Below are 27,419 nucleotides of genomic sequence, written 5' to 3'. Positions count from 1 at the left end.
TCAATTGGATTCAGGTCTGGGGAACGGGCGGGCCAGTCCATAGCATCAATGCCTTCCTCTTGCAGGAACTGCTGACACACTCCAGCCACATGAGGTCTAGCATTGTCTTGCATTAGGAGGAACCCAGGGCCAACCGCACCAGCATATGGTCTCACAAGGGGTCTGAGGATCTCATCTCGGTACCTAATGGCAGTCAGGCTACCTCTGGCGAGCACATGGAGGGCTGTGCGGCCCCCAAAAGAAATGCCACCCCACACCATGACTGACCCACCGCCAAACCGGTCATGCTGGAGGATGTTGCAGGCAGCAGAACGTTCTCCACGGCGTCTCCAGACTCTGTCACATGTGCTCAGTGTGAACCTGCTTTCATCTGTGAAGAGCACAGGGCGCCAGTGGTGAATTTGCCAATCTTGGTGTTCTCTGGCAAATGCCAAACGTCCTGCACGGTGTTGGGCTGTAAGCACAACCCCCACCTGTGGACGTCGGGCCCTCATACCACCCTCATGGAGTCTGTTTTTGACCGTTTGAGCAGACACATGCACATTTGTGGCCTGCTGGAGGTCATTTTGCAGGGCTCTGGCAGTGCTTCTCCTGCTCCTCCTTGCACAAAGGCAGAGGTAGCAGTCCTGCTGCTGGGTTGTTGCCCTCCTATGGCCTCCTCCACGTCTCCTGATGTACTGGCCTGTCTCCTGGTAGCGCCTCCATGCTCTGGACACTACGCTGACAGACACAGCAAACCTTCTTGTCACAGATCGTATTGATGTGCCATCCTGGATGAGCTGCACTACCTGAGCCACTTGTGTGGGTTGTAGACTCCGTCTCATGCTACCACTAGAGTGAAAGCACCGCCAGCATTCAAAAGTGACCAAAACATCAGCCAGGAAGCATAGGAACTGAGAAGTGGTCTGTGGTCACCACCTGCAGAACCACTCCTTTATTGGGGGTGTCTTGCTAATTGCCTATCATTTCCACCTGTTGTCTATTCCATTTGCACAACAGCATGTGAAATTTATTGTCAATCAGTGTTGCTTCCTAAGTGGACAGTTTGATTTCACAGAAGTGTGATTGACTTGGAGTTACATTGAGTTGTTTAAGTGTTCCCTTTATTTTTTGGAGCAGTGTATTATACACACATGAAGTCTCCAGTTTCTTCCTGTTACTGGAACATAAATAAGAAGATCAGTGGTTAAAAGGCTTAAATGTCTCCAGACAGCAGCTTCCTAGTGTTTGGTATCTCAGTGTATAATGTCTCTAGACAGCAGCTTCCTAGTGTTTGGTATCTCAGTGTATAATGTCTCTAGACAGCAGCTCCCTAGTGTTTGGTATCTCAGTGTATAATGTCTCTAGACAGCAGCTCCCTAGTGTTTGGTATCTCAGTGTATAATGTCTCTAGACAGCAGCTTCCTAGTGTTTGGTATCTCAGTGTATAATGTCTCTAGACAGCAGCTTCCTAGTGTTTGGTATCTCAGTGTATAATGTCTCTAGACAGCAGCTTCCTAGTGTTTGGTATCTCAGTGTATAATGTCTCTAGACAGCAGCTTCCTAGTGTTTGGTATCTCAGTGTATAATGTCTCTAGACAGCAGCTTCCTAGTGTTTGGTAGCTCAGTGTATAATGTCTCTAGACAGCAGCTTCCTAGTGTTTGGTATCTCAGTGTATAATGTCTCTAGACAGCAGCTTCCTAGTGTTTGGTATCTCAGTGTATAATGTCTCTAGACTGCAGCTTCCTAGTGTTTGGTAGCTCAGTGTATAATGTTTCTAGACAGCAGCTTCCTAGTGTTTGGTATCTCAGTGTATAATGTCTCTAGACAGCAGCTTCCTAGTGTTTGGTATCTCAGTGTATAATGTCTCTAGACAGCAGCTTCCTAGTGTTTGGTATCTCAGTGTATAATGTCTCTAGACAGCAGCTTCCTAGTGTTTGGTAGCTCAGTGTATAATGTCTCTAGACAGCAGCTTCCTAGTGTTTGGTATCTCAGTGTATAATGTCTCTAGGCAGCAGCTCCCTAGTGTTTGGTAGCTCAGTGTATAATGTCTCTAGACAGCAGCTTCCTAGTGTTTGGTATCTCAGTGTATAATGTCTCCAGACAGCAGCTTCCTAGTGTTTGGTATCTCAGTCTATAATGTCTCTAGACAGCAGCTTCCTAGTGTTTGGTATCTCAGTGTATAATGTCTCCAGACAGCAGCTTCCTAGTGTTTGGTAGCTCAGTGTATATCTATCTACTGTATGTATATATAATATATTCCATTTAGCAGATGATTCTATCCAAAGCCACTTTCAGTCAGTGTGTAGCCTGAAGGGCGTGTAGCCTAGCCTGAAGGGCGTGTAGCCTAGCCTGAAGGGCGTGTAGCCTAGCCTGAAGGGCGTGTAGCCTAGCCTGAATGGCGTGTAGCCTAGCCTGAATGGCGTGTAGCCTGAGCCGAAACCAGAGTATATTTCTTGCTCTACAGTGTCTGACAGATTTCAGTGCCTTCGAAAAGTATTCAGACCCCTTGACTTTTTCCACATTTTGTTACATTAGTCTTATTCTAAAAGTGCTTAAATCGTTTTTTCCCCCTCAATCTACCCACATTACACCATAATGACTAAGCAAAAACAGGTTTTTAGACATTTTTGCATAAAAAAACCCTGAAATATCACATTTACATAAGTATTCAGACCCTTTACTCAGTACTTTGTTGAAGCACCTTTGGCAGCAATTACAGCCTTGAGTCTTCTTGGGTATGACGCTACAAGCTTGACACACCCGTATTTGGGGTGTTTCTCCCATTCTTCTCTGCAGATCCTCTCAAGCTCTGTCAGGTTGGATGGGGAGTGTTGCTGCACAGATATTTTCAGGTCTCTCCACAGATGTTCGATCGGGTTCAAGTCTGCACTCTGGCTGGGCTACTCACGGACATTCAGAGACTTGTCCCGAAGCCACTTCTGCGTTGTTTTGGCTGTGTGCTTAGCGTTGTTGTCCTGTTGGAAGGTGACCCTTTGCCCCAGTCTGAGGTCCTGAGCGCTCTGGAGCAGGTTTTCATCAAGGATCTCTCTGTACTTTGCTCTGTTCATCTTTGCCTGGATCCTGACTAGTTTCCCAGTCCCTGCCGCTGAGAAACATCCCCACAGCATGATGCTGCCACCACAATGCTTCACCGTAGGGATGGTGCCAGGGTTCCTCCAAACGTGATGCTTGGCATTCAGGCCAAAGAGTTCAATATTGGTTTCATCAGACCAGAGAATCTTGTTTTTCATGGTCTGAGAGTCTTTAGGTGCCTTTTGGCAAACTCCAAGCAGGCTGTCATGTGCCTTTTACTGACGAGTGGCTTCCGTCTGGCCACTCTACCATAAAGGCCTGATTGGTGGAGTGCTGCAGAGATGGTTGTCCTTCTGGAAGGTTCTCCCATCTCCACAGAGGAACTCTGGAGCTCTGTTAGAGTGACCATCGGGTTCTTGGTCACCTCCCTGACCAAGGTCCTTCTCCCTCGATTGCTCAGTTTGGCCGGTCGGCCAGCTCTAGGAAGTGTCTTGGTGGATCCAAACTTCTTCCATTTAAGAATGATGGGGACCTTCAATGCTGCAGAAATGTTTTTGTACCCTTCCCCAGATCTGTGCTTCGACACAATCCTGTCTCGGAACTCTACGGACAATTCCTTCGACCTCATGTCTTGGTTTTTGCTCTGACATGCAATGTCAACTGTGGGACCTTATATAGACAGGTGTGTGTCTTTCCAAGTCATGTCCAATCAATTGAATTTAATCCCAGGTGGACTCCAATCAAGTTGTAGAAACATCTCAAGGATGATCAATGGAAACCAGATGCAGCTGAGCTTCATTTCGAGTCTCATAGCAACGGGTCTAAATACTTATGTAAATACGTTTTTTTTTTGTGCACAAATTTCTAAAGACCTGTTTTAATTTTGTCATTATGGGGTAGTGTGATGTCATTATGGGCTACCCTGCCGCCCCATTTCCTAATGTATGGCTCTGGCCTAAACCTCTCTTGGACAGTTTTGGCTGCATTTGCCATCAAAGTGGTGCAGGCTGCTGCAGTGCCGGCCTGTTGGGGGCGCTGTGACTGTCCTGTTCTGACAGCAACCCCCACTTCTGTACCGACTCATGAGATGATTCTATAATACTATCAGGTTTTAAAGAACAACCCAACGTGTTCGTCATCGTAAAGATCCCAGCTTGTCTGATCTGTTCTGGTCAGCAGTGCTGGTTTGGTTTTATGTGACGTCAGGTTTCTGTGATTGCTTTTCTTGTGTTACTGTGTTTATGCCTGTCTGTTGGTATGTCTTGTTGAGTTACCCTCTGAGTGCTCTGCATGCCGTGGACTGTGTTTATGGCTGTCTGTTGGTATGTCTTGTTGAGTTACCCTCTGAGTGCTCTGCATGCCGTGGACTGTGTTTATGCCTGTCTGTTGGTCTGCTGTTACTCCAGAGGTGGGCATCCTAGCCTGGTCCCAGATCTGTGCTCCTCTAGTCATCCTAGCCTGGTCCCAGATCTGTGCTCCTCTACTCTTCCTCTAGTCATCCTAGCCTGGTCCCAGATCTGTGCTCCTCTACTCTTCCTCTAGTCATCCTAGCCTGGTCCCAGATCTGTGCTCCTCTACTCTTCCTCTAGTCATCCTAGCCTGGTCCCAGATCTGTGCTCCTCTACTCATCCTAGCCTGGTCCCAGATCTGTGCTCCTCTACTCTGCGTGACTGAGTGTAATGACTTGATTATAGGAAGAGACACTGAAGTCACATGATGATACATTGGCCTGAAGGTTTCTGTTGTTCAGCATCGATGTTGTCCGGATAAAGCCTGGTCATCATGTCTATGTGTGCCGTTACAGCATGTTACCGTTAGAAACGTCAGCTACAAGTCCTTTGGGTAAAGGTACATTTCTTGTTAACTATTGTTTTTTAGTTGTGGAAATCTGGATAGGCAAACAGACATCAGTTACTTATCTGGGTCCCAACATCCCATATCACCTAACAAGGCAACTCCAGATGATAGTTCCTGCTTTTTAAACCATAACAGCTGCTTACTGCTTCCTGTTTTATCCATGCCTTGATGATGACAGTAGACCAAGCACTAAAACATGTACTTCCATTTCAAATTCCTCAATGTACAACTGCTAGCCTGAGTGCCAGTCTGTTTGTGCTATCACTCATTGTCATGCCAAGGACAGCGGTGGAGTTGGTAAGAGTCCATCAACCGATCTGAAACCAGGCTATAGAACGACTACCTGGTTAGTTTTAACAGGACTCTCTCCTTTTAATCCCAGAGTTACATCACCTGGAAGCACAGCCGTCTGGGGTTGTGAAACTAAACCAGGCATTGTTCTTACATGCAGTACATCTGTTCTTACATGCAGTACATCTGTTCTTACATGCAGTACATCTGTTCTTACATGCAGTACATCTGTTCTTACATGCAGTACATCTGTTCTTACATGCAGTACATCTGTTCTTACATGCAGTACATCTGTTCTTACATGCAGTACATCTGTTCCTACATGCAGTACATCTGTTCCTACATGCAGTACATCTGTTCTTACATGCAGTACATCTGTTCTTACATGCAGTACATCTGTTCTTACATGCAGTACATCTGTTCCTACATGCAGTACATCTGTTCTTACATGCAGTACATCTGTTCTTACATGCAGTACATCTGTTCTTACATGCAGTACATCTGTTCTTACATGCAGTACATCTGTTCTTGTGGTCTGTTAAATGGTATGTCCTTATATTGTGTTCTGAAATGGCCATCTTTCCCCATTCCCATCCTCTCTGTGTTGTGACAGGCCGAGAACCAGCGACCACTAACTGACTCCACCCCAGCCGCCTCCTGATCTGGCTGCTGAGATGACGCTGACAGGAATCCCCCCCCCCCCCCCTCCCCCTATAACCCCCCTCTCTCCCTCTATAACCCCCCCCCTCCCTCTATAACCCCCCCCTCCCTCTATAACCCCCCCCCCTCCCCTATAACCCCCCTCCCTCCCTCTATAACCCCCCTCCCTCCCCCTATAACCCCCCACCCCTCCCTCTATATCCCCCCTACCTCTCTCTATAACCCCCCTCCCTCTCTCTATAACCCCCCCTCCCCCTATAACCCCCCTACCTCTCTCTATAACCCCCCTCCCTCCCTCTATAACCCCCCTCCCTCTCTATCCCCTCTCTATATCCCCCCTCCCTCCCTCTATAACCCCCCTCCCTCCCTCTCTCTCTCTATAACCCCCCTCCCTCCCTCCCCCTATAACCCCCCTCCCTCCCTCCCCCTATAACCCCCCTCCCTCCCTCTCTCTATAACCCCCCTCCCTCTCTATCCACTCTCTATAGCCCTCCCCCCCCTCCCCCTATAACCCCCCTCCCTCCCTCCCCCATAACCCCCCTCCCTCCCTCTATAAGCCCCCTCCCTCCCCCTATAACCCCCCTCCCTCTCTCTCCCTATAACCCCCTCCCTCCCCCTATATCCCCCTCTCTCCCCCTCCCTCTCTCTATAACCTCCCTCCCCCTATATCCCCCTCTCTCTCCCCCTATAACCCCCTCTCTCTCCCCCTATAACCCCCCTCCCTCTCTCCATATCCCCCTCCCTCCCTCCCTCTCTATATCCCCCTCTCTCTCTATATCCTCTCTCCCCCTCCCTCTTTATCCCCCCTCTAAAACACCAGCTATGACGTCCTCCGCTACCCCGTAGTGGAATGGAGTCACAATAATGCATCACCAGTTTGGTTGTTTTAACCTCTTCTTACGTTGTCCATTCTATTTTGCTTTGCATCTAAGTTGAAAAGGCAGAGATCTGAACTAGGCCTGCTATGCATTGCCAATCTGTAATGCTGTTCATGTGTTTTCAGAGGGCAAAATGAAATGTTATATTTTTTTATAAGAAATGACTTGAAATGTCCTACCATGTCTGAGGACAGGAGTTGAGTGACATGTAATGTTTCCATGATGTACATACTGTACTTTTTAAGAAGTGGAAAAATATTTTTCATTGTACAAAAATGGAAACAGGCATTGTATTTGGTTTAAAAGACAAAAACAACATTTCATGACCAGTTTCTTTTGAATTGTCAAGTATACAATTCCTTTATGTAAAAGTGTAATCTAAGAATAAACTGGTTTTATCTAGTTTCCTTAAATGGCTTAATACCCTTTGACTTTGTTTTAAGTTGAATTGTATTGCTGGGCTACGCAGCAACTAGCTTGTTTAAATTTCAACCATCAGACTACACTCAAGGGTTTTAGTAACGTTCACATCCATGACCAAACTCCTTAGCAACAGAATCTGGAAAACACCTTGGCTTACCCTGCATGCATCAGTGAATTCCAACGCTGTCTTTTCCCATAAACTCTGCAATCTTAAGACTGTATCGGGTTACAATGCTGCCCAGAACTCAGTAGCCAAGTCCTTTCTCTTAACCCTTGTTTGTTATTCACCCGTCTGATGGATTCACAACATTAGTGGGTTTTTAGAACACAGCCAGAACAATTTAGGCCAAAATGCTTAGATCAGTTACAAGCAAGACATGGGTGGAACAAATATAAATGAAACCAGGTTTTCATCCCTATTGATGTTTATTGCTTTGAACTGAACGACAAAGTTTACATACAGTATATTATGGAAATGATAAATGATCCCCATTGAACGGACATTAAGGCTGGTCTATACACCACATGAGGGACCGAGTTTTACTGTGTGTGTGTTGCAAATGTATTTATTGCACTTGATGCATGTTTACTGTGTCTTCCTGTCCTTCTTGGGTCCACACACATCGCAGCGCTTCTCGTTGTTGCTACCGGCTGCAATCTAGAATGATACACTTTGTTCAGGAATTTTACTAACATCTCACTCACATATATAGTTCCATCAGGCCAAGGTAGGGAGTCACATACCCACATGCAACAACATCACTCACACTTCCTGTATTGGAGTTGGTTCTGTGGGTCGGGCAGATGGGACGCCAGCTTCCTGAATCTTCCTACTGATGGCTGCAGAAGCTGGGGTCCTTGGGATGTTTCCTCCTCTGGATTTGAGGTCTAACCAAGGCCTTGCCCAGCTCCTGGAGAAAGAGCTGTCTCTGGAGCTTCCCTCTGTTCCAATCTGGGTTCAAACGCGTAGTACGCCGAGATGTCCAAGATTATCACAAGCGGCCAGCGTAGGGTTCTTCTTCTGCAGCTGTAGCCAGTCACCAGCTTGTCTCCTTTTGTGGCATTGTCATCCATTATGATTTCTGGTTTTTTGATGTTCCTGGCCACAGATTATCCCATCCCTATGCAGCGTACTCATGAGTTCCACATTTTTGCCTTTCTTTGGCACGTAGGATATTAGAGACGAGTCGACCGTGAACACAAACAGAGGAATTGATAGGTCTTCTCTGTGTATTCAACAGCTGAGGTGGGAGCTCTGGCTTGTTTTTCCATACTGTTCCTACCATCGTCAGTTTCCTCTTGAGGAGCTCCTGTCCCAGCTTGTGTGAAGTAAACAAGTTATATCACGTAATGTTGTGACCACGGAGTCCCTGTGTCACATCCAGGACAACCCACATCCCTTGGTTCTTCTCAGGGGTTCCTCCATCTGGATTCCCCGAATACACTTGCAAGTTCCACACATATGATGAAGCAGCATCACAGGTAGCCCAGCTCGTGATCCCATATTTTGCGGGTTTAGACGGTATGTACTGCATGAAGGGGCCCCTAAATGGCATAAGCTGCTCATCAACAGTAACGTTGGGACCAGGGTTGTAAAACAGGGGAAGGCGGTCCACCCACTTGTCCCACACTGATCTGATCGCAGCTAGTTCGTCTCTCTGCCGCCGAGCTGGTCTGGTGTCTCGGTTAGCGAAGCGCATAATCCTGGAAATAAATTCTCTATGTACCAGTTTCTGCATCTCACAGGGATTCTGTGGATTCCCCATTGGATCTGAAAACACCAGCATGGGTAATAATCCCAAAGTACGCATATAAATGGGTTTGTTCCATCTCTCACCAAAAACACACCTTCCCTCCAAATTAGTGCAGAATGATTTTCTGGATGGTGTCTGGGATGAACAGTTCAAAAGAAGACTATGTCCTGAACATGAGAAACTGCAGGGGTGGAAATCCCAGGGGGGAACATTTCATGTAATTGTACCCCCCAAAGTTGATATCAGCTTTTCGCCCCTGAGTAACAGTCATCTGCGTCGGCCCTGGGCGCATCCTTATCACATTGGCAGCCGTGCAGGGTGGCTCATTCCTTGGGGAAGAAGACCATTCAATTTCTTCATCTTCCAAAGTGGAAGATGCTCCTTCCACACTAGCTTCTCTCTGCCCTCTTGAGTAGAGATGATTTCTGCCATGATTAAGGAGCTACACATGCAAAGCTACTTATTTGCTGTACCTGGCAATGGTACAGCAAATAACTTCCCTGTAGCTCAGTTGGTAGAGCATGGTGTTTGCAACACCAGGGTTGTGGGTTCGATTCCCACGGGGGGCCAGCACAGAAAAAAAATATATAAAAAATAAAAAAAAATGTATGAAATTGTATGAAATGTATGCATTCACTACTGTAAGTCGCTCTGGATAAGAGCGTCTGCTAAATGACTAAAATGTAAAATGTAATGTAGAGTGGGGAAAATACTGCCTTTTTTTTTACAATGTATCAAAAAATGTATTGTAATAACATTGTGCAGGTTTCTGCAAGACGTTGTAGTGCGTGTGAGAAACTACACGAAGGGTAAAGAGGGAGGCAGGTTGTTGGTGCTATTTTGAAACAGCAGGCCCAGGGAGGAAGGAGACAGTGAAAGCACACAGCAAGCCGGTTTCATTTGACTTGTTTTCACCCACACAATATCAAATGTACACTCCATGAAAATGTGTTATTTTACATGTTCTTCACAGAAAATGAACCAAGGCCAATGAATCTCTTTTTTTTCTCCAACCTATTTGTTGTATCATTTTTCATGGAGGGTGTCAACACCAGCTTCATGAATGAACAAAGGTTATGTACCAAATGGCACCATATTCCCTATAGACCAGGTCAAAAGTAGTGCCCTTATAAGGGCACACATTCTCTACAAAGCTTGCATTAACTGACACTGGACACCAGAGATGATTTAATACTTTTAATAACCAGACAGTAAATATTGATTCTCATCACCAGGGTAGGTAATGACAAACACTAGGCACACTTCAGGTCTATAAACCTGGACTCATAACACCAAAGATGGTGTTATCCATTTCCTAAGCATTCAGACCCATCTATAATCTGGGTCGAGTCCCCAATCTCTGGGGGGGGGGGGATTGAAGAGAGAGTTGGGGAAGGGGAGATTCCACTGGGTGATTTAGGAGCGTTGGGGAAGGGGAGATTCCACTGGGTGATTTAGGAGCGTTGGGGAAGGGGAGATTCCACTGGGTGATTTAGGAGCGTTGGGGAAGGGGAGATTCCACTGGGTGATTTAGGAGAGTTGGGGAAGGGGAGATTCCACTGGTTGATTTAGGAGAGTGCAGGGGGGATGCCACTGGGTGATTTAGGAGAGTGCAGGGGGGATGCCACTGGGTGATTTAGGAGAGTGCAGGGGGGATGCCACTGGGTGATTTAGGAGAGTGCAGGGGGGATGCCACTGGGTGATTTAGGAGCGTTGGGGAAGGGGAGATTCCACTGGGTGATTTAGGAGAGTGCAGGGGGGATGCCACTGGGTGATTTAGGAGAGTGCAGGGGGGATGCCACTGGGTGATTTAGAAGAGTGCAGGGGGGATGCCACTGGGTGATTTAATGCCACTGGGTGATTTAGAAGAGTGCAGGGGGGATTCCACTGCCAAAGAGAAGCCTCCACGATGCTGGTATCCTCCACCTTGGCTGCGTCTGGGCCTATGAAGGATGGAATGTATAAACGGGACATGAATAACTAATATCCTGTGTTTCAGAGTCGCGGCTGAACAACGACATGGATAATATACAGTTAGCTGTTTTTTCTGTGCCTCGGCAAGACAGAACAGCAGCCTCCTGTAAGATCAGGGAGGGGGTGGTGTGTGTGTCTGTCAACAGCTGGTGAACAATCTCTAATATAAAGGAAGTCTCAAGGTTTTGCTCGCCTGAGGTAGAGTACCTCATGATAAACTGTAGACCACACTATTTACCAACAGAGTTTATCTATATTCTTTGTAGCTGTCTATTTACCACCAACGGGCTGAATAAGGGCATAAGCAAACAAAAAAATGCTGACCCAGATGCAGTGCTCCTAGAGCCGGGGATTTTAATTCAGAGAAACTGAAATGTGTTATACGTCATTTCTACCAGCATGTCACGTGCAACTAGATAGTTAATTTTTTATTTTAAATATCGTTCACCTTTACTCCCACACAGAGAAACTCTCCCTCACCCGCCATTTGGCAAGTCTGACCATAACTATCCTCCTGATTCCTGCTTACAGGCAAAAACTTAAAGGAAGTACCAGTGATGTGCTCAATACGGAAGCGGTTCGATGGCATTGAGGAGTACACCACATCAGTCACCGGCTTCATCAATAAGTGCATCGACGACCTCGCCCCCACAGTGACTGTACGTACATATCCCAACCAGAAGCCATGGATTACAGGCAACATCCGCACGGCACTAAAAGATGCCACTTTCAAGGAGCGGGACACTAATCCGGACGCTAATAAGAAATCCCGCTATGCCATCCGACGAACCATCAAACAGGCAAAGCATCAATACAGGACTAAGATCAAATTGTACTACATCGACTGACGCTCGCCGGATGTGACAGGGCAAACTATCATGGATTACCAAGGGAAACCCAACAAAGAGCTGCCCAGTGAAGCAAGCTTAACAGGCGCTAAATGCCTTCCATGCGTCGAGGCAAGAAACACTGAACCATGCGTGAGAGCACCAGCTGTTCCGGACGACTGTTTGATCACGCCCTCTGTAGCCAAATGGGAGTAAGACCTTTTAAACAGGTTAACCTGTTAGGGCTAGGGGGCAGCATTTGCACGTCTGGATAAAAAAAATGTACCCGATTTAATCTGGTTACTAATCCTACCCGGTAACTAGAATATGCATATACTTATTATATATGGATAGAAAACACTCTAAAGTTTCTAAAACTGTTTGAATGGTGTCTGTGAGTATAACAGAAATCATTTGGCAGGCAAAACCCTGAGACATTTTCTGACAGGAAGTGGATACCTGATGTGTTATATTGACTTTAAACCTATCCCATTGAAAAACACAGGGGCTGAGGAATATTTTGGCACTTCCTATTGCTTCCACTAGATGTCACCAGCCTTTACAAAGTGTTTTGAGTCTTCTGGAGGGAGATCTGACCGAACAAGAGCCATGGAACGATGATGTCCCATTAGACACCTGGCGCGCGAGTTCATGTTGGGTACCCTCGTTCCAATACGTTATAAAAGAGTATGCATTCGTCCACCTTGAATATTATTCATGTTCTGGTTAAAAAAGGCCCTAATGATTTATGCTATACAACGTTTGACATGTTTGAACGAACGTAAATATATTTTTTCCCCTCGTTCATGACGAGAAGTCCGGCTGGCTTAGATCATGTGCTAACAAGACGGAGATTTTTGGACATAAATGATGAGCTTTTTTGAACAAAACTACATTCGTTATGGACCTGTGATACCTGGAAGTGACATCTGATGAAGAGAATCAAAGGTAATGGATTATTTACATAGTATTTTCGATTTTAGATCTCCCCAACATGACGTCTAGTCTGTATCGCAACGCGTATTTTTCTGGGCGCAGTGCTCAGATTATTGCAAAGTGTGATTTCCCAGTAAGGTTATTTTTAAATCTGGCAAGTTGATTGCGTTCAAGAGATGTAAATCTATAATTCTTTAAATGACAATATAATATTTTACCAATGTTTTCTAATTTTAATTATTTAATTTGTGACGCTGACTTGACTGCCGGTTATTGGAGGGAAACGATTTCCTCAACATCAATGCCATAGTAAAACGCTGTTTTTGGATATAAATATGAACTTGATAGAACAAAAAATGCATGCATTGTCTAACATAATGTCCTAGGAGTGTCATCTGATGGAGATTGTAAAAGGTTAGTGCATCATTTTAGCTGGTTTTATGGTTTTGGTGACCCTGTCTTTGACTTGACAAAACATTACACACAACTCTTGTAAATGTACTGTCCTAACATACTCTAAATTTATGCTTTCGCCGTAAAACCTTTTTGAAATCGTAAAACGTGGTTAGATTAAGGAGATGTTTATCTTTCAAAGGGTGTAAAATAGTTGTATGTTTGAAAAATTTGAATTTTGACATTTATTTGGATTCAAATTTGCCGCTCTTGAAATGCACCTGCTGTTGATGGAGTGCACCACGGGTGGCACGCTAGCGTCCCACCTAGCCCATAGAGGTTAACATTCACAAGGTCGCAGGGCCAGATGATCTGATTACGTGTGGCTCAGTTGGTAGAGCATGATATTTGCAACGCCAGGGTTGTGGGTTCGATTCCCACGGGGTACCAGTACGAAAAAATGTATGAAATGTATGCATTCACTACTGTAAGTCGCTCTGGATACGAGTGTCTGCTAAATGACTAAAATGTAAATTACCAGGACGCGTACTCAGAGCATGCGGTGACCAGCTGGCAAGTGTCTTCACTAACATTTTCACCCTCCCCTGTCGGAGTCTGTAATACCTACATGTTTCAAGCAGACTAACGTAGTGCCTGTGCCCAAGAACGCCAAGGTCACCTGTCTAAATGACTATCGCACTGTAGGACTCACATCTGTAGCCATGAAATGCTTTGAAAGGCTGGTCATAGCTCACATCAACACCATCATCCCAGACACCATGGACCACTCCAATTTGCATACCGCCCAAACAGATCCACAGATGAATCAATCTCTATTGCACTCCACACTGCCCTTTCCCACCTCGAAAAAGGAACACCTACGAGGGAATGCTGTTCATTGACTACAGCTCAGCGTTCAACACCATAGTGCCCACAAAGCTCATCACTAAGCTAAGGACCCTGGGACTAAACACCTTCCTGTGCTACTGGATCCTGGACTTCCTGACGGACCACCCCCAGGTGGTAAGGGTAGGCAACAACACATCCACCACACTGACCCTCAACACGAGGGCCTCTCAGGGATGCGTGCTCAGTCCCCCCCTGTACCTCCCACAGCCACGCAAGACTCCAACACCATCATTAAGTTTGCCGACAACACGACGGAGGTAGGCCTGATAACGATGAGACAGCCTATAGGGGGGAGGTCAGAGACCTGGCAATGTGATGCCAGGACAACCACCTCTCCCTCAACATGAGAAAGACAAAGGAGCTGATCGTGGATTACAGGAAAAGGAGGGCACGCCCCCATTCACGTCGACGGGGCTGTAGTGAAATCGAGCATGTCGAAACCTTCAAGTTCCTTGGTGAACACACCAACATAGTTGTGAAGTTGACACGACCACACCTATTCCCCCTCAGGAGGCTGAAAAGATTTGGCATGGGTCCTCAGATCCTCAAAAAGTTCTACAGCTGCACCATCGAGAGCATCCTGACTGGTTGCTTCACCACCTGGTGTGGCAACTGCTCAGCATCCCACCACAAGGCGCTACAGAGGGTAGTGCGTACGGCCCAGTACATCACTGGGGCCAATCTTCCTGCCATTCAGGACCTCTACACCAGGCGGTGTCAGAGGAAGGCCCTAAAAATTGTCAAAGACTCCATCCACCCAAGTCATAGACTGTTCTCTCTACTACCGCACAGCAAGCGGTACCTAAGCGCCAAGTCTGGGACCAAAAGGCTCCTAAACAGCTTCTACCCCCCAGCCATCAGACTGCTGAACAGCTTCTACCCCCCAAGCCACCAGACTGCTGAACAACTTCTACCCCCAAGCCATCAGACTGCTAAACAGCTTCTACCCCCCAGCCATCAGACTGCTGAACAGCTTCTACCCCCCCAAGCCACCAGACTGCTGAACAGCTTCTACCGCCAAGCCATCAGACTGCTGAACAGCTTCTACCGCCAAGCCATCAGACTGCTGAACAGCTTCTACCCCCAAGCCATCAGACTGCTGAACAGCTTCTACCCCCAAGCCATCAGACTGCTGAACAGCTTCTACCCCCAAGCCACCAGACTGCTGAACAGCTTCTACCCCCAAGCCACCAGGCTGCTGAACAGCTTCTACCCCCAAGCCACCAGGCTGCTGAACAGCTTCTACCCCCAAGCCATCAGACTGCTGAACAGCTTCTACCCCCAAGCCATCAGACTGCTGAACAGCTTCTACCCCCAAGCCACCAGGCTGCTGAACAGCTTCTACCCCCAAGCCACCAGACTGCTGAACAGCTTCTACCCCCAAGCCACCAGACTGCTGAACAGCTTCTACCCCCAAGCCATCAGGCTGCTGAACAGCTTCTACCCCCAAGCCACCAGACTGCTGAACAGCTTCTACCCCCAAGCCACCAGACTGCTGAACAGCTTCTACCCCCAAGCCATCAGGCTGCTGAACAGCTTCTACCCCCAAGCCATCAGACTGCTGAACAGCTTCCACCCCCAAGCCATCAGACTGCTGAACAGCTTCTACCCCCAAGCCACCAGACTGCTGAACAGCTTCTACCCCCAAGCCATCAGACTGCTGAACAGCTTCTACCCCCAAGCCATCAGACTGCTGAACAGCTTCTACCCCCAAGCCATCAGACTGCTGAACAGCTTCTTACCCCCAAGCCATCAGACTGCTGAACAGCTTCTTACCCCCAAGCCATCAGACTGCTGAACAGCTTCTTACCCCCAAGCCATCAGACTGCTGAACAGCTTCTACCCCCAAGCCACCAGACTGCTGAACAGCTTCTTACCCCCAAGCCATCAGACTGCTGAACAGCTTCTACCCCCAAGCCACCAGACTGCTGAACAGCTTCTTACCCCCAAGCCATCAGACTGCTGAACAGCTTCTTACCCCCAAGCCATCAGACTATTTACATTGACCCCCTTATTTTATTCTGCTTATTTCTGGGACTCCAGCACAGGCTTGATGTACACTGACTGGACTAACCCACTACACTGATACTCCAGCACACAGGCATACTGACGCCACACGCACATACCGTACATTGACATAAACAGGTGGCAGCATTGTATTATCTATGCATAGTCACTTTACCGCTACCTACATGTACATATTACCTCAACTAACCTGTACATTGACTCGGTAACGGTACCCACAGTATATAGCCTCGTTATTGTATTGTCTATTTTTACTTTAGTTTATTTAGCAGATGTTTAACTTTTTTTTTTTTACTCTGCATTGTTGGTTAGGGGCTCATAAGTAAGGATTTCCCGGTAGCGTCTACACCGGTTATATTCGGCATTTCCCAGTAGCGTCTACACCGGTTATATTCGGCATTTCCCAGTAACGTCCACACCGGTTATATTCGGCATTTCCCAGTAACGTCCACACCGGTTATATTCGGCATTTCCCAGTAACGTCCACACCGGTTATATTCGGCATTTCCCAGTAGCGTCCACACCGGTTATATTCGGCATTTCCCAGTAACGTCCACACCGGTTATATTCGGCATTTCCCAGTAACGTCCACACCGGTTATATTCGGCATTTCCCAGTAACGTCCACACCGGTTATATTCGGCATTTCCCAGTAACGTCCACACCGGTTATATTCGGCATTTCCCAGTAACGTCCACACCGGTTATATTCGGCATTTCCCAGTAGCGTCCACACCGGTTATATTCGGCATTTCCCAGTAACGTCCACACCGGTTATATTCGGCATTTCCCAGTAACGTCCACACCGGTTATATTCGGCATTTCCCAGTAACGTCCACACCGGTTATATTCGGCATTTCCCAATAACGTCTACACCGGTTATATTCGGCATTTCCCAGTAGCGTCTACACCGGTTATATTCGGCATTTCCCAGTAGCGTCTACACCGGTTATATTCGGCATTTCCCAGTAGCGTCTACACCGGTTATATTCGGTATTTCCCAGTAGCGTCTACACCGGTTATATTCGGCATTTCCCAGTAACGTCCACACCGGTTATATTCGGCATTTCCCAGTAACGTCTACACCGGTTATATTCGGCATTTCCCAATAACGTCCACACCGGTTATATTCGGCACGTGACAAATAAAATGAGTCTGCTGATAGTGACTATTTCAAAGGGTGAACTTGCAATGAATGTGACATGTACTTGTTTTTCCCTCCTTAACTTAGTTGAATGCACTGACTAAGTTGCTCTGGATAGGAGTGTCTGCTAAATAACTCAAATGTAAATACACAAGCAACCATAACACCATCTGGCTGTAGTCATACGGTAGCACTTACAGGAGGGTCCACTAGGTGGAGCCAGGTGTTGAGGTGGTTCAGGAGAGTGAAGGCATCTGGGATGTTGTCTCCTTCAGAGCAGAAGATCAGCACCACCGCCAGAGGAATGTCCTCAGCACAGCTGGAACAGAGAGACAACATGGAGAGGAATGTCCTCAGCACAGCTGGAACACAGAGACGACAACATGGAGAGGAATGTCCTCAGCCCAGCTGGAACACAGAGACAACACCATGGAGAGGAATGTCCTCAGCACAGCTGGAACACAGAGACAACACCATGGAGAGGAATGTCCTCAGCACAGCTGGAACACAGAGACAACACCATGGAGAGGAATGTCCTCAGCACAGCTGGAACACAGAGACGACATGGAGAGGAATGTCATCAGCCCAGCTGGAACAGAGAGACAACATGGAGAGAATGTCCTCAGCACAGCTGGAACACAGACAACATGGAGAGGAATGTCCTCAGCCCAGCTGGAACAGAGAGACAACATGGAGAGGAATGTCCTCAGCCCAGCTGGAACACAGAGCAACACCTGGAGAGGAATGTCCTCAGCCCAGCTGGAACACAGAGACAACACCATGGAGAGGAATGTCCTCAGCCCAGCTGGAACACAGAGACAACACCATGGAGAGGAATGTCCTCAGCCCAGCTGGAACACAGAGACAACATGGAGAGGAATGTCCTCAGCACAGCTGGAACAGAGAGACAACATGGAGAGGAATGTCCTCAGCACAGCTGGAACACAGAGACAACATGGAGAGGAATGTCCTCAGCACAGCTGGAACAGAGAGACAACATGGAGAGGAATGTCCTCAGCACAGCTGGAACACAGAGACAACACCATGGAGAGGAATGTCCTCAGCCCAGCTGGAACACAGACAACATGGAGAGGAATGTCCTCAGCCCAGCTGGAACACAGAGACAACACCATGGAGAGGAATGTCCTCAGCACAGCTGGAACAGAGAGACAACATGGAGAGGAATGTCCTCAGCACAGCTGGAACAGAGAGACAACACCATGGAGAGGAATGTCCTCAGCCCAGCTGGAACACAGACAACATGGAGAGGAATGTCCTCAGCCCAGCTGGAACACAGAGACAACACCATGGAGAGGAATGTCCTCAGCCCAGCTGGAACAGAGCCAAAATGGAGAGGAATGTCCTCAGCCCAGCTGGAACAGAGAGCCAACATGGAGAAAACCTTAAAGCCACAATACGTAACTTTTTGGGCGACCAACCAAATCCACATGAGTTATACATTTGTCATTCTCATTGAAAGCCAGTCTAAGACACGGCAGATATTATACTTCCCATTCTTAAATGTAGTTTTTGTGTCTTTTACTTTCTGTTCGGTAAACCAGCCTCAAACATCTGAAAATACAATATGGTTATGGAAAAGCTATTTCACAGCGGTTTAGATGGTACAGTGATTCTCTAAACTAGACTCGCTTGTTTTGACACAAACTGAAAACATGACAACTATTAGAATTTTAACAACCAGGAAATGGTGATTTCTGCATAGTGCACCTAAGTGAACTTTTTGTGCAAGGTAAGCATATTCCTCTTTATCAGACGTAGCGTTCAACGTTCCACACTGCACGTGTGAGGATGATATAGCCTGTAATGTCTAATGTCTACGACCACCCACTAACCCATCCCCTGTAGTTCAAGGTAGAAGAGAAGTTGTCCCCGTATCCAGACCTAGAATCAGCCTTAGCCCCACTCCTAACCATCATATTGGTAAAAACCAATATGGTCCCGTATCAGTGTTCAGAGGTGACTCTACCTACACCCCAGTCAGTCTGTCCTGTACCTGTCAGTGAAGAGGCGTTTAGTGGCGCCCCCTCCAGGTATGTAGAGGCGCCGCTCTGAGTCAGTAACTCCAGGGAAGGTCGATACCGTCTCCATCTCCCTCCACTCCATCTCCTTCAGCCGGTCGCCAGTCACCTTCTGCATGGAGGGAGTCTGCAGGTAACGCAGGGGAGTGCTGCAAGCAAGGGTTTCATCTTTCGTGTTCATTGGTGGAATATTGGAACACGGACAGTGATATCGAAATACTTTTTATATATTTTATGTCGGATTTGGTCAGTCAGAGCTCTCTGCTATGCACTCAATATATTCATGTGACAAATGAAATGGAAAAAAAGTCTAGTTGAATATAGTAATTTTGGTAGGTAGCAGTTGTGTACCCCAGTAGCTGTTGGTCATCCCTCTGGTAAGCATGACTGCTGGACAGTACTACAGTTCTGGAGAAACCGCTGGCTTTGATCCAAGACACCATCAGCTTACAGAACTTCTTGGACTTTGTCTGCAACAGAAAGGACCTATATGATAGTAAAAAGAGTTCTCCTCTCCCAAGTTAACCGTAAACTGGACAGCATAACCATAAACTGGACAGCATAACCGTAAACTGGACAGCATAACCGTAAACTGGACAGCATAACCGTAAACTGGACAGCATAACCGTAAACTGGACAGCATAACCGTAAACTGGACAGCATAACCATATCCATGTGAAACCAATGTCAGTGAGCAGCTTCTCATCCTCCACTGTTCCCTCAACCCCTGTTCCCTCAACCCCTGTTCCCTCAACCCCTGTTCCCTCAACCCCTGTTCCCTCAACCCCTGTTCCCTCAACCCCTGTTCCCTCAACCCCTGTTCCCTCAACCCCTGTTCTCTAGCTAGCCTTACTTTACTTCAGACTACTAACCGCTAGCCTAGCTAGCCTTACTTTACTTCAGGCTACTAACCGCTAGCCTAGCTAGCCTTACTTTACTTCAGGCTACTAACCGCTAGCCTAGCTAGCCTTACTTTACTTCAGGCTACTAACCGCTAGCCTAGCTAGCCTTACTTTACTTCAGGCTACTAACCGCTAGCCTAGCTAGCCTTACTTTACTTCAGACTACTAACCGCTAGCCTAGCCTTACTTTACTTCAGGCTACTAACCGCTAGCCTAGCTAGCCTTACTTTACTTCAGACTACTAACCGCTAGCCTAGCTAGCCTTACTTTACTTCAGACTACTAACCGCTAGCCTAGCTAGCCTTACTTTACTTCAGGCTACTAACCGCTAGCCTAGCCTTACTTTACTTCAGGCTACTAACCGCTAGCCTAGCTAGCCTTACTTTACTTCAGGCTACTAACCGCTAGCCTAGCTAGCCTTACTTTACTTCAGGCTACTAACCGCTAGCCTAGCTAGCCTTACTTTACTTCAGGCTACTAACCGCTAGCCTAGCCTTACTTTACTTCAGACTACTAACCGCTAGCCTAGCTAGCTACCATCTTTGTTAACTTCCTTTCGTTCTGATTTCCTTTCTTGAAGACCAATAGTAAGACGCTCCTTCGTCCCGCCTCCTATAATTATCCATTTTAGAACCATGAGAGTTTTTACCAGATTACAGATTTATATGGAAGACCTTTGCGCACAAAATAGGTCTTTGTTTTTTAAATAATTTTTACATTAAAACACATTTATTTGGCAATTCAATGCTGAGACACCAATCTTTATTTATGTAACAATAAATACACCGTATTCAAAGCATTTTAGGTGATTTTAGAAATTCAGCATGTTGATATAAAAATACAGAAATCTAAATACTCAAACAATGACCCTAAAAACGGTCTGGGGTACTGACAAACAGCCAGACAAGTGTTATAAAGGGACCAGAAGTGTTTTTGGTTGAGCTTCCCCTTTAAGGATTATGGTACATTCTTAACTCTGTTACAAATAGAATGGGTTAAATGAAGCCAACCTGTTACGTTACCTGGATAATTGGGGTTCTGATCTGAAGAACTGCCAACCTCAACTCTGGAGAAGAGTACACTGTTCAAGAGAGGAGAGAATCTCATTCCATGTCAATGTGACTGAAGCGATGACTATTGTATATTATGATCATTAACAGTACAGTGTTACATAGACAACTACCCTATTTCACTACAAGACCAAAAGTATGTGGACACCTGCTTGTTTTTAATTTAACTAGTCAGTTAAGAACAAATTCTTATTTATAATGGACGGCCTGCTCCGGCCAAACCCGGACAACGCTGGGCCAATTGTGCGCCGCCCTACGGGACTCCCAATCACAGCCGGATGTGATACAGCCTGAAATCGAACCAGGATCTGTAGTGACGCCTCTAACACTGAGATGCAGTGCCTTAGACCGCTGCGCCACTCGGGAGCCCCAATAGAGAGTTGGTCCACCCTTTGCGTCTATAACAGTCTCCACTCTTCTGGGAAGGCTTTCCACTAGACTTTGGAATATTGCTGCGGGGACTTACTTTCACTCAGCCACAAGAGCATTACTGAGGTCGGGCACTGATGTTGGGTGATTAGGACTGGCTCGCAGACAGCATTCCAAGTCATCACAAAGATGTTTGATGGGGTTGAGGTCAGGGCTATCTGCAGGCCAGTCAAGTTCTTCCACACCAATCTTGACAAACCATTTCTGTATGGACCTCGCTTTGTGCATGGGGGCATTGTCATGCTGAAACAGGAAAGGGCCTTCTCCAAATTGTTGCCACAAAGTTGGAAGAACCGAATCACCTACAATGTAAATTAAATGCTGTAGCGTTAATATTTCCCTTCACTGGAACTAACGGCCCAAACCATGAAAAACAGCCCCAGACCGTTATTCCCACCTTTACAGGTAGCACTACGCTTCGGGACAGGGAGACACTACGCTCCGGGACAGGGTTACTACGCTCCGGGACAGTGGGCCACTACGCTCCGGGACAGGTAGGCCACTACGCTCCGGGACAGGTAGGCCACTACGCTCCGGGACAGGTAGGCCACTACGCTCCGGGACAAGTTGGCCCACTACGCTCCGGGACAAGTTGGGCCACTACGCTCCGGGACAGGTTGGCCACTACGCTCCGGGACAGGTTGGCCACTACGCTCCGGGACAGGTTGGCCACTACGCTCCGGGACAGGTTGGCCCACTACGCTCCGGGACAGGTTGGCCCACTACGCTCCGGGACAGGTTGGCCCACTACGCTCCGGGACAGGTTGGCCACTACGCTCCGGGACAGGTTGCCCACTACGCTCCGGGACAGGTTGCCCACTACGCTCCGGGACAGGTTGCCCACTACGCTCCGGGACAGGTTGCCCACTACGCTCCGGGACAGGTTGGCCACTACGCTCCGGGACAGGTTGGCCACTACGCTCCGGGACAGGTTGGCCACTACGCTCCGGGACAGGTTGGCCACTACGCTCCGGGACAGGTTGGCCACTACGCTCCGGGACAGGTTGGCCACTACGCTCCGGGACAGGTTGGCCACTACGCTCCGGGACGCTCCGGGACAGGTTGGCCACTACGCTCCGGGACAGGTGCCACTACGCTCCGGGACAGGTTGGCCACTACGCTCCGGGACCGGTGGCCCACTACGCTCCGGGACATTTGGCCCACTACGCTCCGGGACAGGTGGCCCACTACGCTCCGGGACATTTGGCCCACTACGCTCCGGGACAGGTGGCCCACTACGCTCCGGGACAGGTGAGACACTACGCTCCGGGACAGGGGGGACACTACGCTCCGGGACAGGGGGACACTACGCTCCGGGACAGGGGGACACTACGCTCCGGGACAGGGGGACACTACGCTCCGGGACAGGGGGGACACTACGCTCCGGGACAGGGGGGACACTACGCTCCGGGACAGGGGGACACTACGCTCCGGGACAGGGGGACACTACGCTCCGGGACAGGGGGACCACTACGCTCCGGGACAGGGGGACCACTACGCTCCGGGACAGGGGACCACTACGCTCCGGGACAGGGGGACACTACGCTCCGGGACAGGGGGACACTACGCTCCGGGACAGGGGGACACTACGCTCCGGGACAGGGGGACACTACGCTCCGGGACAGGGAGACACTACGCTCCGGGACAGGGGGACACTACGCTCCGGGACAGGGGGACACTACGCTCCGGGACAGGGGGACACTACGCTCCGGGACAGGGAGACACTACGCTCCGGGACAGGGAGACACTACGCTCCGGGACAGGGGGACACTACGCTCCGGGACAGGGACAAACTACGCTCCGGGACATGTGGGCCACTACGCTCCGGGACAGGTGACCACTACGCTCCGGGACAGATGGTCACTACGCTCCGGGACAGGTGAGCCACTACGCTCCGGGACAGGTGAGCCACTACGCTCCGGGACAGTGGGCCACTACGCTCCGGGACGCTCCGGGACAGGTTGGCCACTACGCTCCGGGACAGGTACCCACTACGCTCCGGGACAGGTAAGCCACTACGCTCCGGGACAGGTGCCCACTACGCTCCGGGACAGGTGCCCACTACGCTCCGGGACAGGTGCCCACTACGCTCCGGGACAGGTAAGCCACTACGCTCCGGGACAGGTAAGCCACTACGCTCCGGGACAGGTAAGCCACTACGCTCCGGGACAGGTGGCCACTACGCTCCGGGACGCTCCGGGACAGGTTGGCCACTACGCTCCGGGACAGGTGGCCACTACGCTCCGGGACAGGTGGCCACTACGCTCCGGGACAGTGGGCCACTACGCTCCGGGACGCTCCGGGACAGGTTGGCCACTACGCTCCGGGACAGGTGGCCACTACGCTCCGGGACAGGTGGCCACTACGCTCCGGGACAGGTAAGCCACTACGCTCCGGGACAGGTAAGCCACTACGCTCCGGGACAGGTAAGCCACTACGCTCCGGGACAGGTAAGCCACTACGCTCCGGGACAGTGGGCCACTACGCTCCGGGACGCTCCGGGACAGGTTGGCCACTACGCTCCGGGACAGGTGGCCACTACGCTCCGGGACAGGTAAGCCACTACGCTCCGGGACAGGTAAGCCACTACGCTCCGGGACAGGTAAGCCACTACGCTCCGGGACAGGTAAGCCACTACGCTCCGGGACAGGTAAGCCACTACGCTCCGGGACAGGTAAGCCACTACGCTCCGGGACAGGTAAGCCACTACGCTCCGGGACAGGTGCCCACTACGCTCCGGGACAGGTGCCCACTACGCTCCGGGACAGGTGCCCACTACGCTCCGGGACAGGTGCCCACTACGCTCCGGGACAGTGGGCCACTACGCTCCGGGACAGTGGGCCACTACGCTCCGGAACGCTCCGGGGACAGGTTGGCCACGACGCTCCGGGACAGGTGCCCACTACGCTCCGGGACAGGTAAGCCACTACGCTCCGGGACAGGTGCCCACTACGCTCCAGGACAGGTAGGCCACTACGCTCCAGGACAGGTGGGACACTACGCTCCGGGACAGGGGGACACTACGCTCCGGGACAGGGGGACACTACGCTCCGGGACAGGGGGACACTACGCTCCGGGACAGGGGGACACTACGCTCCGGGACAGGGGGACACTACGCTCCGGGACAGGGGGACACTACGCTCCGGGACAGGGGGACACTACGCTCCGGGACAGGGGGACACTACGCTCCGGGACAGGGGGACACTACGCTCCGGGACAGGTGGACCACTACGCTCCGGGACAGGTGTACCCCTACGCTCCGGGACAGGTGGACCACTACGCTCCGGGACAGGTGGACCACTACGCTCCGGGAGACACTACGCTCCGGGACAGGTAGGACACTACGCTCCGGGACAGGTGGCACTACGCTCCGGGACAGGGGGACACTACGCTCCGGGACACTACACTCCGGGACAGGGGGACACTACGCTCCGGGAGACACTACGCTCCGGGACAGGTGGACACTACGCTCCGGGACAGGTGGGACACTACGCTCCGGGACAGGTGGCACTACGCTCCGGGACGCTCCGGGACAGGTGGCACTACACTCCGGGACGCTCCGGGACAGGTGGCACTACGCTCCGGGACAGGTGCACTACGCTCCGGGACGCTCCGGGACGCTTTTCCTGATGAAAAGTTATTGTGCTGCCGTTGCTTTCAGAGGCAGTTTGGAACTCGGTAGGGAGGTTTGCAACCGATGACAGACAATTTTTACCGGCTTCACCACTCGGTGGAAGTTGTGGCCTACCACATCGCCGCTGAGCCGTTGTTGCTCCTAGACATTTCCACTTCACAATAATAGCACTTTTTATTTATTTAACCGTTATTTTACCAGGTAAGTTGACTGAGAACACATTTTCATTTACAGCAACAACCTGAGGAATAGTTACAGGGGAGAGGAGGGGGATGAAGGAGCCAATTGTAAACTGGGGATGATTAGGTGGTCATGATGGTATGAGGGCCAGATTGGGAATTTAGCCAGGACACCGGGCTCTTACGATAAGTGCTAAGGGATCTTCCGTGACCACAGAGAGTCAGGACACCCGTTTAACATACCATCTAAAAGACGGCACCCTACACAGGGCAATGTCCCCAATCACTGCCCTGGGGCACTGGGATATTTCTTTAGACCAGAGGAAAGGGTGCCTCCTACTGGCCCTCCAACACCAGCAGCATCTGGTCTCCCATCCAGGGCCTGACCAGGACCAACCCTGCTTAGCTTCAGAAGCAAGCCAGCAGTGGGATGCAGTTGACCAGGGCAGATGTAGCAGGGCAGAAATGTGATTAACTGACTTGTTGGAAAGGTGGCATCCTATGACGGTGCCACATTGAAAGTCACTGAGCTCTTCAGTAAGGCCAGTTTACTGCCAATGTTTGTCTATGGAGATTGCATGGCTGTGTGCCCGATTTTATAGTGCCTGAAATGGCCACTACGCTCCGGGACAGGTAAGCCACTACGCTCCGGGACAGGTGCCCACTACGCTCCGGGACAGGTGCCCACTACGCTCCGGGACAGGTGCCCACTACGCTCCGGGACAGGTGCCCACTACGCTCCGGGACAGTGGGCCACTACGCTCCGGGACAGTGGGACACTACGCTCCGGGACAGTGGGCCACTACGCTCCGGGACAGTGGGCCACTACGCTCCGGGACGCTCCGGGACAGGTTGGCCACTACGCTCCGGGACAGGTGCCCACTACGCTCCGGGACAGGTAAGCCACTACGCTCCGGGACAGGTGCCCACTACGCTCCGGGACAGGTGCCCACTACGCTCCGGGACAGGTGGCCACTACGCTCCGGGACAGGTGCCAACTACGCTCCGGGACAGATGGTCACTACGCTCCAGGACAGATGGTCACTACGCTCCGGGACAGATGGTCACTACGCTCCGGGACAGATGGTCACTACGCTCCGGGACAGATAGTCACTACGCTCCGGGACAGATAGTCACTACGCTCCGGGACGCTCCGGGACAGGTTGGCCACTACGCTCCGGGACAGGGCAGATGTAGCAGGGCAGAAATGTGATTAACTGACTTGTTGGAAAGGTGGCATCCTATGACGGTGCCACATTGAAAGTCACTGAGCTCTTCAGTAAGGCCAGTTTACTGCCAATGTTTGTCTATGGAGATTGCATGGCTGTGTGCCCAATTTTATAGTGCCTGAAATGGCCAAATCTACAATTCGAAGGGGTGTCCACATATTTTTGAATCAGCGGAGGCTGGTGGGAGGAGCTATAGGAGGACAGGCACATTGTTTTGGCTGGAATGGAACAGAGTCAACATGTGGTTTCCATGTTTAATATCTTTCCATTCCAGCCATAACAATATGCCTGTCCTCCTATATCTCCTCCCACCAGCCTCCACTGTTTTGTATATTTAGTGTACCTTCTGCATTGGTACTGAGGTCGTTGGCGTTCTCGGGGGTGAATGTAGCATAAGGGTTGTTCCCTGCCATAGGGATGAGACAGTCAGTGTGGATGTATCCGACTCGACACATGTTGAGCGTAGAAACAATCAGGTCCACTGCCAGTTGCCCCACATTTCCAACAGAGATTGCTGGCTGTAGACAGACAATGTGACATCTGGTTAGATACAATACAGTAGAATAGACACTGTAGTAGAAGCGTGCAGCACACGTTGAACCCAATTAGACACAATGATAGAGCATAAATACAGAGGAAGCATGTCCGCCGACTCACCATAATCAGGGTAAAGTCTTTAAAAGACGTTGGGGTGTTTTCTGCCGCGACAAACATCATGTGTGTTGAGAGTTAAACAACTTAATTACTGTTCAGTCAACCACTCTCAGAGTATTTTGGTTGTAAGAAATTCCCATTTACTTTCGCTTCTTGCAAGCTGGAAATGGGCCTTTAAGAACATAGATGGCGTCGATG

At 49.6% G+C, this 27,419-nt stretch overlaps 2 protein-coding genes across 3 annotated transcripts in view; one reads left to right on the top strand and one right to left on the bottom strand.

The window, feature by feature from the left end:
- Positions 1 to 5,934, top strand: part of ptpn2b (protein tyrosine phosphatase non-receptor type 2b) — a 31,747-nt gene extending 25,813 nt beyond the window's left edge. Inside the window, exon 10 of the mRNA XM_014143264.3 lies at positions 5,778 to 5,934. Coding sequence (XP_013998739.1) covers positions 5,778 to 5,799 — 22 coding nt within the window. The 3' untranslated portion in view covers positions 5,800 to 5,934. The remainder of the gene's footprint in view (positions 1 to 5,777) is intronic.
- Positions 5,935 to 10,061: 4,127 nt separating this feature from the next.
- Positions 10,062 to 27,419, bottom strand: psmg2 (proteasome (prosome, macropain) assembly chaperone 2). 2 transcript variants are annotated; one of them, XM_082961386.1, is made up of 8 exons: positions 27,225 to 27,419; positions 26,911 to 27,085; positions 21,049 to 21,107; positions 19,476 to 19,594; positions 19,100 to 19,273; positions 17,284 to 17,404; positions 10,763 to 10,822; positions 10,062 to 10,710 (listed from the first exon to the last, which is right to left on the bottom strand). In XM_082961386.1, the coding sequence occupies exons 1-8, from the start codon at positions 27,282 to 27,284 to the stop codon at positions 10,690 to 10,692; spliced, it is 789 nt and encodes a 262-aa protein (XP_082817512.1). In that variant the 5' UTR covers positions 27,285 to 27,419; the 3' UTR covers positions 10,062 to 10,689. The 2 variants fall into 2 exon arrangements, with proteins under 2 accessions (XP_082817512.1, XP_045551110.1); XM_045695154.2 differs by lacking the exons at positions 10,062 to 10,710; positions 10,763 to 10,822; positions 17,284 to 17,404 and adding an exon at positions 17,821 to 18,284.

This window comes from Salmo salar, chromosome 14 (assembly GCF_965601325.2).
Source record: "Salmo salar chromosome 14, fSalSal1, whole genome shotgun sequence".
Lineage (NCBI taxonomy): Eukaryota > Metazoa > Chordata > Actinopteri > Salmoniformes > Salmonidae > Salmo > Salmo salar.
This window is presented reverse-complemented; position numbering and strand designations above follow the sequence as displayed.